At 37.5% G+C, this 13,476-nt stretch overlaps 1 protein-coding gene across 6 annotated transcripts in view; it reads right to left on the reverse strand.

Moving 5' to 3' along the window:
* Window positions 1-13,476, reverse strand: part of ralgapa1 (Ral GTPase activating protein catalytic subunit alpha 1) — a 247,344-nt gene that overhangs the window by 107,723 nt on the left and 126,145 nt on the right. For all 6 annotated transcript variants that reach the window (XM_080202818.1, XM_080202821.1, XM_080202820.1 and 3 more), the window contains 3 exons: window positions 6,866-6,924; window positions 3,152-3,260; window positions 2,940-3,050 (listed from right to left, as the gene is read on the reverse strand). In XM_080202818.1, the coding sequence (XP_080058944.1) occupies window positions 2,940-3,050; window positions 3,152-3,260; window positions 6,866-6,924 (279 nt within the window). The remainder of the gene's footprint in view (window positions 1-2,939; window positions 3,051-3,151; window positions 3,261-6,865; window positions 6,925-13,476) is intronic.

Below are 13,476 nucleotides of genomic sequence, written 5' to 3' on the forward strand. Positions count from 1 at the left end.
TCAATGCCAGTGCATCACCTTGAGAGCTATAATTCATGAAATTTCCTTCATGGTCCTGTTCTTATGTCTAAAATTTGACATAGCTACAATATATTCCCAGGTTTACTCATTTTAATCAGGGTGCTGACTGGTTGGCACGTGGACTTTGATTGGTGAGGCATTACCAAGCAATCAGCGCCCTTTGTTATGCTGTATAAAAATTGTTGGTCCCTTTGAAATTTAGTATTTTTGTGTCTGAGTGCAAGATGGACAACATGTCTCTTTTCTCAACTATACTAAAGTTCTGTACTCCTAAGCAACTTCTTTTTAAAAACAATTACAGATTTTCCAAACATTTTAAAATAATTACAAATCTCCCTTACTGCTAAAAGGCTATCACACAAGAAAAAGTGGTTGTGAAAAAGGCAAAACTGCTGAAATAATTTTCTACATGTCAGACACAAAGGGTAATGCAAAAGGCAAATCTCAAAAGGAGCCTTCGGAACAGTTAGGTAATTAAAAAAACTCAAACAACCAAAAGCGAGATAACATTTGCACTGGTGGGTTAAGGGGTTGCAGGAGAAAATGATGGCAATCACATGACATGTACAAATATCTCAAAGAATAGGATGTTGCAAGTAAGAGCAGAATAAGAGTATATAACTCCCAGACATCCCAATTGAATAAGAAAGCAATGATTAAGAAACACCCTGAGGTGATGACGGAAATCCCATGTAAAATATGGGATTCTGTAGAAAAAGCTAAAACGAGATACCTTAAAGAAAAAGCAATCTTCCCCAGTGTAAGTCATGAGAAGTATTTTGAAAGATAATACAAGTTATTGTTTCAGTAATTTAGTGTTTTGTTCATCTTATTTTCAATACTAATGCTCTTTCAATGTGCAATATGCACATTGCAGGTAAAATAATTTTACTAAGATTAAAGGTCAATTTACACCACTGATCCTCATTGCCATGTTAGCATTCAATTTATTATCTCCTTCAAATCAGTGATTTTATATTAAAAGTGTAAAAAATGAATGCTTTCTGAAAGGAACAACACCTTCCAACATCCATTAAATGTCACTGTTCCAAACTTTCACTGTATTGCTCTTCTTGGTTTCCACGTAACAATGATAAAGTAAATTATATTATATTAGAATTATATTGTATATTATATACAAGTATATATATATATATGTATATATTATATACATAAGTATATAATATACAAGTATATTTTATTACAATTATAACAAAATAACAGGATGCAATGATTAAACAAAACAAATTCAAAGGGGTTAAAAACCCTGCCCTAAATGATTGCATCCATGTATTTTAGAAGAATACAGGGAACAGATAGCAGAGGCATTACTCTTCATATATAACCATTCATTAGAAAGAGGTGTTGTGCTAAACTGGTAGATAACTAATGCAATTACTATATTTAAGAAGGGGGACAGAACATGAAATATATACAAGTCAGTTTAAAGTAAGTGGTAGGCAAAATAATGGAATCACATAATTGAATCCTTACTGAAAAGGATAGAAGAACATTCAGAAAGTAAAATATATTGAAGAATAGTCAGCATGGATTTTAAGGAGGAAAATCTTGCTTGTCCAATCATGCGAAGGTTACTTTTTGACTAGGTGGAGTAGAGAAACATAGCGATCCCAAAAACACAAATATATCAATTGCTAAAAGTTGCACTGCAGGTTAAAAAGACCATAACAAAATCAAAGCGAGCACTAAACTTATTTTTAGAGGGAAATAACTGAAAAGTAGGCTTATGCTAAGCCTGTATCAAATCTTGGTTAGGTCACACTAGCATTCTGCTTGATGTTTTGGTCACCATATTGTAAAATTATACAAGAATACTGGAGAAGCAGCAAGGAAGATTTAGAAAGATGGTATCAGAAACGTGTTGGCGTGCATATCAGGGAAGCACATGTCGGTTTCTCTTTCCTCTTGAGAGAGAAAGCTGAGGGGTGACTTTGATGTCTGTCAAATTTTGAAAGGCTTTGATACAGTGAACACAGAATTTTTCTTCATATGGGAAAGAGTTGAACTAAAAACCATCAATGTAAGATAATAATAAAGAAACCCAATCAGAAGAAATGACTTCATCTGTAGAATGGCGAACTATGGAACTTGCTACCAGCAGTGGTTGAAGCAAATGGTATGGAAGCATTTAAGGGGAAGTTAAACTAGCAGCTGAGGGAGAATACAATTGATTGTTATGATGGTAGATTTTATGGTTCATATGGGAGGTGGCTGAACTTTCTATTTATCCTATGTATTCCAATCTTGCATTATTTTATACTTTATATTGTCAAGTTTGTACAATTACGTGTTGCATTCCTCTCTTGTCATTCTCAATGTCTCAATATAATTTCAACTTAAGGTTATAAGATAAAAGCTAGAGCAACCACGGCCACCAAACCCGTTACCACTATCTTATTCTGGCCAGCAATAGTAGGATAGTAGATCAACCTACTTGACAAGTTCTGTAAAAATATATCCTATCAAAACATTGCTGATTTTATACATCATAGATACATTTTAACATTAATATGATGCACTGACTGTTGTCAAAATATCTTTCTGCTCTAAACAGTTCATTTAGCTATGTCCAAACACTCTGGTCTTTTATACATGCTTTTCCTCATCTCTCCTTAGCCACTAAAGTCAGATGTACCTTCAGGGGTATAGGACACAACTCTAGAGTTATCTCAATAAATCTTTGCCTCATCACATTTCTCTCTTTTTCAAACTCTTATTAAACTTCTGAGCATGTGTTAAGCTATCCTTTCTAGTAGTTATATTGCTTTGTGTTGACTTTTCGCTGCTTTCTGTCTTGGCTACTATAAAACTCCTTACTGACAGCAGACTTCATTGAATAAATATCAATATGTAGAAGTATTTTCAGTAAGCAGAATAAGTAGATAAATGCATTTTACCTCAATAATCTTTTTTGGAGAATCTGGTGGATAATTCTGAAGTTTGTCCACATAATTGATCAATAAATGCAAGATGTCACAAGCCACTTGTGCAACTGCTTTGTTTGGGAACTGTAAGTACATTAACAATTTTACTGTCATATGGCATTTTTAAATTAGGACTGAAATTTAAAAAAATCATCATAGATTAAATTATCTTTACATTAAATTACCTTTAAGGTTACACAGATTACATTTAGAGCATCTTTAATTTGAGGATGTTGAGTCCCATGCACCAATTCTTCACAGAGCCAAATGCCAAGGCTGCAAAGTGCAACACATCTGTAATAGAGAGTTAATAATGCACATATCAGATATAAATGTCAGATTTCCAGACATGATGAATGGACATAAATATCTATATATCAATTTATATTATTTGTATGTCTTTTATATTTTACATACAGTAGAATTTTGGTTACTAAGCACTGTACCAACTGGAATTTTTTTTGACTAGAGATGTCTCCTTATTGCTCATCCCTGATGCTAACGCTTGTTGCTAACTCGTTATGTTCACCACTCCGTCAGTCCCACTTTCACAACTGATAACAATTGTGAAACCCATATAGTTGTTAGCTGTTACAAGCAACCTCCCACTGCAGCATACCCCTTCATTGGCGTCACTCACTTGATGTGTGAGCTCCCACAGAATTTTGCATTAAGTTTGCATGTGATTTAGTCCATTCTAAAACTAGGGTTTTAAATCTGAAGAAAGAAAATTATGAAGGAACGAGAAGCAAGTTGGCAATGGTGGATTGAGAAAATAAACTAAAAGATTTGACAGCAGACAGTGAAGACTACCATTTAAAGGAATACTACACAGTCTACAACAGATGTACATTCCTCAAAGGAACAAACACCCAAAGGGAAAGGTAAGTCACCCCTGGTTAAAGAAAGTTAAAGATTGCATTGCATTAAAGGCAATGGCTTTTAATGGACGTCAGAATGGCTTATATGGATATCAGTTGTGCTAAGTGGTGACGATTGCGAGTGATGTAGAATCCAGCAAAGGAGGACTAAGAAACTGGTTAATAAAGGGAAAATTGTATATGAATACAGACTAGCGAGGGTCATAAATGCAGACTGTAAAAGCTTCATTAGGTACATGTGAGGAGAAGATTTAGCTAGGACAAAAGTGGGCCAATTATAGGTGGGCACAGGAGAATTTGTACTGTAGAATAAGGAAATGGCAGAAAAACTAAACAGTTTTTTTTAAGTCCTTCAGGGAAGAAGATACAGAGAATCTTCTAGAAATGCTAGCCAATCAAAGGACTTGTGAAACTGAGGAACCAAAATAAATTAGCATTAGTACAGAAATTGTGCTTGAAAAGTTAACTGGGTTGAAAGCTGATAAATCCCCTGGACCAGATGAGTTTCATCCCAAAGTGTTGAAGGAGGGGCAAGAGAGTTAGTGGATGTATTGAGACTAGCTTTCAAAATTCTTCAGATTCTGGAAAGATTCCTGTGGACTGGAAAGTAGAAAGTATAACCTCACTATTTAAGGAGGAAGAGGAAGAATGGAGAACTACAGAGCTGACTGATGTCAATGGTAGGGAAAATGTTAGCATATATTATAAAGGATGTGATAATTGGATGTTTAGAAAATTGGTAAAATTGGACAGAATCAACGTGGATTTACGACAGGGAAATCATGTTTGACAAACCTATTGGAGCTTTTGGAGGATGTTATTTGCAGTATAGATGAAGAAAAAACAGTGGATGTGGTGTATTTGGATTTTCAGAAGGCTTCTGATAAGATCCCATACTGGAGATTAGTAAATAATTTAGAGCAGATGGAATAGGGACACATATTAGTATGGAATAAGAACTGGTTATCAGAAAGCAGAGAATAGGAGTAGACAATCATTCTCAGGATGCAGGCTGTTACCGATGGGGTTCCTCAATGATCCATGCTTGGTCCATGGATGTTCACAACCTACATACATAATTTAGATGTGGTGACTAGTTGTAATATTTCCAAACTTGACGATGACACCAAACTACATGGAAATGCAAATTGTGAGGAGGACGCAAGGAGGATTTGGGACTGGCTTGATGAATTAGCTAGAATAAGTGTGAAGTTATCCACTTCAGTAGGAAAAAAAACAGAAAGGCAGAGTACTTCTTAAATGGTGAGGGGTTGGAAAGTGACATACTTGCCATAAAAGGACTGCAATACAGGTTCACCAGATTAATCTCTGGAATAATAGGATTATCTCATGAGGAACCTGAGGCGACTGGGTCTTTATTCCCTAGAGTTTTGAAGAATGAGTGGTGACCACACTGAAACTTACAAAATTCTTAGAGGGTGTGAGAAGTTGAAAGCTGATTAAATGCTTCCCCTGATGAGTCTAAAACTAATGAACATAATCTCAGGATAAGGGGTAGGCTATTTAAGACTGAGATAAGGAGGAAATACTTCACTCTGAGTTGTGAATCTTTCGAATTCTCCACTCCAGAGGGCTATGAAGCTCAGTCACTGAGCATGTTCAGAATAGAAATGGATAGATTTCTGGGGATAAGTGACATCAAGGGATATGGACACAGTGTGGGAAAGTGGCATTGAGGTAGCTGATTGGCCAGGATCAAACTGAATCATACTACAGGGTCGACAAGTCGAACGGCCTATTCTTGTTCCAATGATCCAGAGAAATGATCTGAAGAAAGCCTTGCTCAGAGAGTTAGCAACCTCTGGTGAGAACTTCTTGTGACACGACTGTAACATCGTTTAATGGGGGATTCCCAGCATTGACTACTATGAAACCACATTAAAGAATTTTAAGACAGCCAACCAGGAAATCACGTTAAAAATATATGCAGAGCAAAATAAAAGTTGGGAAATAAAATGATGGTCAAAACAGGAATATCACAACAAAAGCTTACATTTTAAAATATTTAGAAGAATCTAATTTAACAACATCCAACCTATTTTTCCCTGTTCAGCAGCATCATTGCTCAGATTGCTATTAAAAGCACCTTCACATCTCTTAAGGTTTTAAAGTTCTTAAAAATACACCAAAGCTTAACCTTTGATGTAGTTTCCAGCAGCAATGCATGTGGAAAAGAAGTTCTCTTCAAATCAACTAATTTCAGAGATTGCTGGTACCGTTGTTTTGACCGCAATTTATATCAGCAACTAGAGAATGAGAGATAACTATTAACTAACGTTAAAGATAAAGATATAATAGGAAGAGAACAGAACTAGATGGCATTGCAGTTGCTATACTGTCCATTTACTTCTGGGATTTTGGTCCAACTCCAGCCAGGCTAACCTGCCCTCCCTATTTGTCTAAAGGATCCTATATTTAAAAATAAGGGAAATCTTTGTCTAGTTCTTAATGTCTATGGCTCAACATAAATCGATCATATAGGTAAGATGCCACAGGGAATATATATGTTACAAGAACACAAGGAATAGAAGTAGGAGTAGACCATATGGCCAATCAAGCCTACTCCAAGATTCAAGGTGATCACGTCTGATTTTGGGCTTCAATTCCATTTTCTTACCAGCTACCCATATCCCTTGCAGCAGCAAGAATCTGTCGCTCCCTGGTTTAAAAGTAATGATGGCACCCAGAACCCTCTGAGGTAGAATATTCCAAAGATTTGCAACCCTTTGCGTGAAGTAATTTACCCGTATCTCACTACTAAATGACTGGTCTCTTATCCTGAGACTGTGTCAGGCTGTGGTATTGTGGTAGTACACTCTATTATGTTAGTGATTTATTCTGCAGTTGGCTGTACTTGACCAGGGAATGTTGCACACAACCTCAAATGTCTGAAATAGGAAGTATTCTATTCCTCATCCCCTGCATTGACCAGCACAAAAATAGACATATATGAGAGAAAGATTTACAACACTAGTTACCATTATCAGAAATACTAACCTAGCTGGCCCAGAAGGTTCTTCTCTTGCTGATTTTAGAATGCTTTTAATTACAAGTTCCTATGAAAATAAACATGCACAAAATCAGACAGCAAATAAAACTTTGAAGCCAATGCATTTGTGCTTTAGATAATTTATATATTTTAAAATAAGCATTCAGTGGAATATTTTTATATTGTAACAGTTCAACAACTTTCAGAGCTCTAAAACCAGAAAAACAAAAAGCAATGAAACCTTCTAAAACATAAGCAACTTGAAAAAGAATATATGCAGATTTCTATGTTAAAAAGAAAAATTAGAAAAGCTACCATCAAGTCAACTGCATTGAAGATTACACATCAGATTTTTTAATGAAGGTATATCCGAAAAAAAGTATTATGGTATTATGCTTTAAGTTAGCATACCAAACAAACTTCAGTAGGTTCACACCGCCACATACTAAAACAATTTAACATTTATGTAGCAGCAATCGAGATTTTATTCAGAGTATTAAATTTGGTATTTAAAAAAAAGCACTGGACCATATTTGAGGTTTGAACAGATAACACCAGCACTTTATTGTCTTATGGCACAATGTCACATCTGCCCTTTCTCTACATGTCAAATTTGAGTCTCCACTGTATTGCCAGAAAGAGAGTTTTCAAATGAAGTTAGGAAAAGAAAGAGGAGAAAAAAAAGTAAGGATTGTGAACATTTACACACTCCCTGGTCTAGTGCCTACTTGGTTGGTGAACGTATGGAAAAGTAAAGTGCTTAAAAAAAGACAAGTGCAATTAAAATAAACTTAGATCCTAGAAAATAACCTATTTATCAGTATTTTGTCTGGAACTCCAACAAGACTAAATGAACAAAAACAAGTTGTGCTGTGCCTTTAACATAACAAAATATCATAACATTCTTCACACAAAAAATTGGATTTATTGAGTTAATGAAGGACTTTTCGAATCATCTTTGTAATGTTGAAAACGTCACAGCTAACTTGTGCACAGCAAGCTCTAACAAACAACAGTGGGAGAATGATGCAATAACCTATTTATGTGAGGTATAAATATTGGCTCTTCTTTAAAACAGTGTCATGGAACCATTTATGTTCACCTGAGGGGGCAGAGACAGCCTTTGTTTAATGTTTCAGCCAAGAGATGTTTCCTCTGACAGCACAACAACAACCTTTATAGTACTGTACTGGAATATCAGGCTTGATTTGTGTGTTCAAATCTCTCCTGCAGGAATTCCTCGCGATAACTTCCCATCCTCCAACTAACCATCTTCGGCTGCTTCGCCAATGACCTTCCCTCCATTATAAAAGGTCAGATCTGGGTATGTTTGCTGATTGCACACTGTTCAGTACCACTCTAGACTCCTCAGATTCTGTTCAAACTCACATTTAGCAAGACCAGGACCAACATGCAAGCTTCAGTTGATCAGTGGCAAGTAACATTCACACCACACGAGTGCCAAAGACCATTGTCAATGAGAGAATCTAAACATCTCCCCTTGACATTCAACAGCATTACTGTCATTCAGACAATTCTTTGGGGGTAACTACATCACATGGACTGCATTTGTTCAAGACAGCTCACCATCACCTTCTCAAGGGCAATTAGAAATGGGCAAACAAATGCTGGTCTTGCAAGCTCTTATCCCATGGAAGAGTTAAAAAAAAGCACAGCGTTGATAGGTGAAAATAACTTGTCACAATTTAGTACACAAGCATCAGAGCTTGTGATGACCTAAAACTTCCAAATGTGACGGTGGGTAAAAATGTGTTAGAATGCTTAAGTGTAGAAGTTTCAAAAGGTAATAAGGACTTCATCAGGACAAGCTGTGGCAAGGCAATGTTAGAGAAGTGGAAATAGATGATTTTAGTGATGGCCCAGATTTATAGTGGAAGCTTACCTCTGGGTCAAATATGACATCAAGGCTCCAAACAGTCTGGTTCAGCTTCAAATATGTGCCAGGCAGATGGATGGGATTGGTGGCTAAGGGGCAGATTCTTCAATAGGAACCCAAGAGAGTGACTTCTGTTTTCCCAATATTTAACACTTAGTTAGTGTGCTTTTCAGAGGATGTGATTTTTTTTTTAAAATAATGTAATTTTTCTACAAGTTTATCAAATGCCAGATTGACATTATACCAAGCTAGAGTTGGACAACCTACTGGCATAAGACAACTAGAAGCAGGTAGCATGGTGGCACAGTGGTTAGCACTGCTGCTTCAAAGCAGAAGGCACCTAGTTTGACTCCAGCTTTGGCTGACTGCCTAAGTGGAATTTGCACATTCTTCCCATGCACCTAGTTTGGGGGCGTTTAAGAGATCCGTGGATAGGTTTATGGATGGAAAGGGATTGGTTTAGGTTAGAGGGTCATTGCTTTTTAATTGGTCGGCGCAACATCGTGGGCCGAAGGGCCTGTTCTGCGCTGTAATGTTCTATGTTCTAATGTTCTATGTTCTATGTCGGCATGTGTTTCCTTCAGGTGGTTTGGTTTCCTTCCACAGTCCAAAGATGTACAAGTTAGGTGAATTGGCCATTCAAAATTGTCTGAGTGTCCCAAGATTTGTAGGTTAGGACGATTAGCAGAGTAAATATTTGGGGATACGGGATAGAAACATTGAAACTAGAAGCAGCAGAAGGTCATTTGGCTCTTGGAGCCTGCTCAGCCATTCATTTTGATCATGCCTGATCGAACTCAATATCCTGATCCCCTGTTCTCCTCATATGCATTGATCCCTTTAGCCCTAAGAGCTTTATCTAATTTCTTCTTAAAATCAGATGTTTTGGCCTCAACTACATTCTGTGATAATGAATTACACACATTCACCATCCTCTGGGTGAAAAAATTTCTCCTTACCTCAGTTCTAAAAGGTTCACCCCTTATCCTCAAATTATGATCCCTAGTTCTGGACTCCCCAGCCATCGAGAACATTCTTTCTGAATCTACCATGTTTAATCCTGTTCGAATTTTAAGTTTCTATGAGATCCTCTCTCATTCTTCTAAACTCTAGCAAATATAACCCTAACCAACTTAGTCTCTCCTCATACCCCAGGAATTAGCCTGGTAAACCTTCGCTGTACTCCCTTTATAGCAAGGGCATCTTTCCGCAGATAAAGACAACAAAACTGCACACAATAATCCAGGTGTGGCCTCAGTAATGCCCTGTACAATTGCAGCAAATCATCCCTTTCCTTATCATCAAGTCCTCTTGCTATGGAGGTCATCATACCATTTGCCTTCTTTGCTGCCTGCTGTACCTGCATGCTTACTTTCAGTGACTGACGTCAAGGTATCGCTGAGTATCCATCTCTCTCAATTTATACCCATTCAAATAATTTGTCTTCACATTATTGCTACCAAAGTAGATAACCTCACATTTATCCACATTATACATACGTTATGCATATGCCCACATACTCAGCCTGTCAAAATCACACTAAAGCATGTCTGCATCCTTCCCACAGCGCAACATCCCACCCAACTTTGTATCATCTGCAAATCTAGAGATAATACATTAAGTTCCCTCTTTCAAATCATTAATATACAATGTAAGCAGTTGGGGTCCTAGCACAGACCCCTGCAGAACCCCACTAATCACTGACTGCCAATCAAAAAAAGACCCATTTATGCCAAATCTTTGCTTCCTATGTGCTAACCAGCTTTCTAGCTATCTGAAAACATGACCTGCATCCCACAAGGTTTAGCTTTACATTGTAGTTTGAGAGACTTTGTTGAAAGTCTAAATAAACCACATCCACTGGTTTTCCTCAGTCAACACTACTAGTTGCATCCTCAAAGAATTCCAATAGATTCATCAAGAATGTTTTCCCTTTGTAAATCAATGTTGACTTTGTCTGATTATACCACTGCCTTCCACTTGCTGAATTATGAAATCCTTGATAATGGACTCTAGCAACTTCTCCAATACCAATATTAGGCTCACTGGTCTACAGTTCCCTATTTTCTCTCTACCTCAATTTTTGATTAATGGATTTACATTAGCTATCTCCAATCTGTAGAAACAAGTCCACAGTCCAAAGAATTTTGGAAAATAACCACCAATGGATCTACTATTTCTCAGGCCACTTCCTTATGTACTCTGTGATGAAGATTATTAGGACCTGGGGAGTAGGCCTGGTTAAGATGCTCAGTCAGGAAGAGTTGGTGCAGACTCAATGGGCCGAATGGGATTCTAAGCATTCCATCTTTACTGTCCAAGATTGATTTGCAACGTTAGGTGGGGTTCTTGCAAAATGTTGCAGCATCGAGAGCATGTTCAGAGCTCAGTTATGCTCTGTTTGTCATGTATTTTGCACAGAGGAATCCCACATAACCAAAGCAATACTCTACAGCCAGCTGAGCACTCTGGAATCTGCACCACAAAGCTTCCCAAACTTGGGATATAAAGACAATCTGAAAGCCAATCTCTGGTTTTGCAAGCTGGATCGCAATTCATGGGAGAGAAAACAATCTTGGACAGACCCAAATGGTGCAGTCTCTGTGATCAAATGATTTTGACATTTGAGAACAGAGTCAAGTGCCTTCGGAGCAAGTGAGAGTGGCACAAAGCCAATGCCCCCATCCATCCTCCTACCCTGGCTTTATATGCAGTCTTTGCAATCAGTTATGCAAATAGAAACTTGATTTGACATTACACGAGACATCATCAATTTAGGCTGTAAACCCTTTTTTTGCCAAACATGCACCTGTCAAAAGGACAAGAGAATCCATCATTGATATCAACAACAAGCAAAATTTAACTGTTTTTCTATAATTATAATCTGGGCTATAGATCAGTGTATATTTTTAACTTCGTACCAGATGTTGTTACGTAATGTAGCAAATATGGAACATGAGCAGTACAAGGCATTCTTGCTAGTAATGCCTTGCTATTTTCTCAAAAAATATTACATTGTGCTGATAGCAATTATAGCACGTTCCAATGTAAAAGGGAGAGCTTGCCAACATCATCATTCAAGAATTACAAATCAAAAACCCCAGAATTCATTAAACCTTCAGAATCTTAGTTCAGATCAGGCTGCAGAAACCGCAGGTTGGATCCAAGTTCAAATCCTCTTGAGGTTTCAGAACAGCAACATGTCCCAATTTTGGTTTGTCCTCATGCATTTTGGATGTGTGACATACTAGGATTTTTTTTTTTAAAATCCTAGGAGTGGATTTCCACTATTAGAATGAAACTTAATAATGATTATTATAATTTTATATTGTAGAATCGGCTGTGGATCTTGGGCTCTCAAGCTGATGGATACGACAGCAATCTAACTTCGTTCACTTACTTTACATCATACAGAATTTTCTGGCGGGGGGTTTCCAAAATGGCTTTTAAGCTGGTGAGATTTCCTGATTGATTGTGCCCTCTCCCCACCAATGATGTAATAGGAATCCCAACTTTAAAGCGGTGGAATGGGGATAAGGCCAGAAAGAAATTTGTATTGTATAAATTAAGCTTATGTGGTTCTGTGTCTGCAAGTGAAGGGCACTCATTGAACAATTGCTTGTGCACATATAGGCAGTTGCTCCTTTAAGGAGGAGCTCATTAGTTGATTTTTATTATTTAATTATTTCAATTGATTGGTATACACAAAAAGTATAAAGATATATTTAGTTAATTAATCTTAAGTTTGTTTCTTTGATACTCAGAAGAATATGTAACTTTCTATCAATTAGACTGAAGAGCCCACTGACTGAACAGGAAGTACTAATTAAAGTAGTTAATTCAATGTCAAATCATACACATCAATTTGAAAGGGGGGAGGAATAATTTATGAGATTGAGAAAGAAAACAGTTAAAGATGAAAGATTGTTAACCTGAACGACTATCCTCGTCTTTCTCTTCACGAAAGCTTCTTGACGTGAGTATTTCCAGCATTTTCTATATTTATCAAAATGTTTAATCTGAAGAACATAAGAAATAGGAGCAGAAGTAGGCCATCTAGCCCTTCGAGCCTGCTCCGCCATTCAATAAGATCATGGCTGATCTGTCGTGACTCAGTTCCACATTCCCGCCCTCTCCCCATAACCCTTAATCCCCTCTCTTATCAAAAACCCATCAACCCGCGTCTTAAAAATATTTAACGAGGTAGCCTCCACCACTTCAACGGGCAGAGAATTCCAGAGATTCACCACCCTCTGAGTGAAGAAGTTCCTCCTCAACTCCGTTCTAAACCGCCCCCCCTTTATCTTGAGGCTGTGCCCCCTAGTCCTACTATCCTTTCTGAGCGGGAAGAGTCTCTCCACCTCTATCCTATCCATCCCATTCATCATCTTATACGTCTCAATGAGATCTCCCCTCATTCTTCTAAGCTCTAATGAGTACAAGCCTAGTTTATTCAGCCTCTCCTCATAGCTCAACCCCCTCAACTCCGGCATCTGTACTCTGTACAGTTGCAGCAAGACCTCCCTACTTTTATATTCTATCCCTCTTGCTATAAAGGCCAACATTTATGGTGGGGGGGGGGGGGGGGGGGGGGGGGGGGGGGGGAATGATTGTGGGATGGAGTAAAATGAAAATGAGGTAATAGTACATGTGGAACTATATTGTGGGAAATAGAAGCCCCATTATTTTATTATTGATTACCGATTTATTATTGACACTTGT

The sequence above is a fragment of the Carcharhinus amblyrhynchos genome, chromosome 14 (genome assembly GCF_965287045.1).
Source record: "Carcharhinus amblyrhynchos chromosome 14, sCarAmb.v2.hapA, whole genome shotgun sequence".
Lineage (NCBI taxonomy): Eukaryota > Metazoa > Chordata > Chondrichthyes > Carcharhiniformes > Carcharhinidae > Carcharhinus > Carcharhinus amblyrhynchos.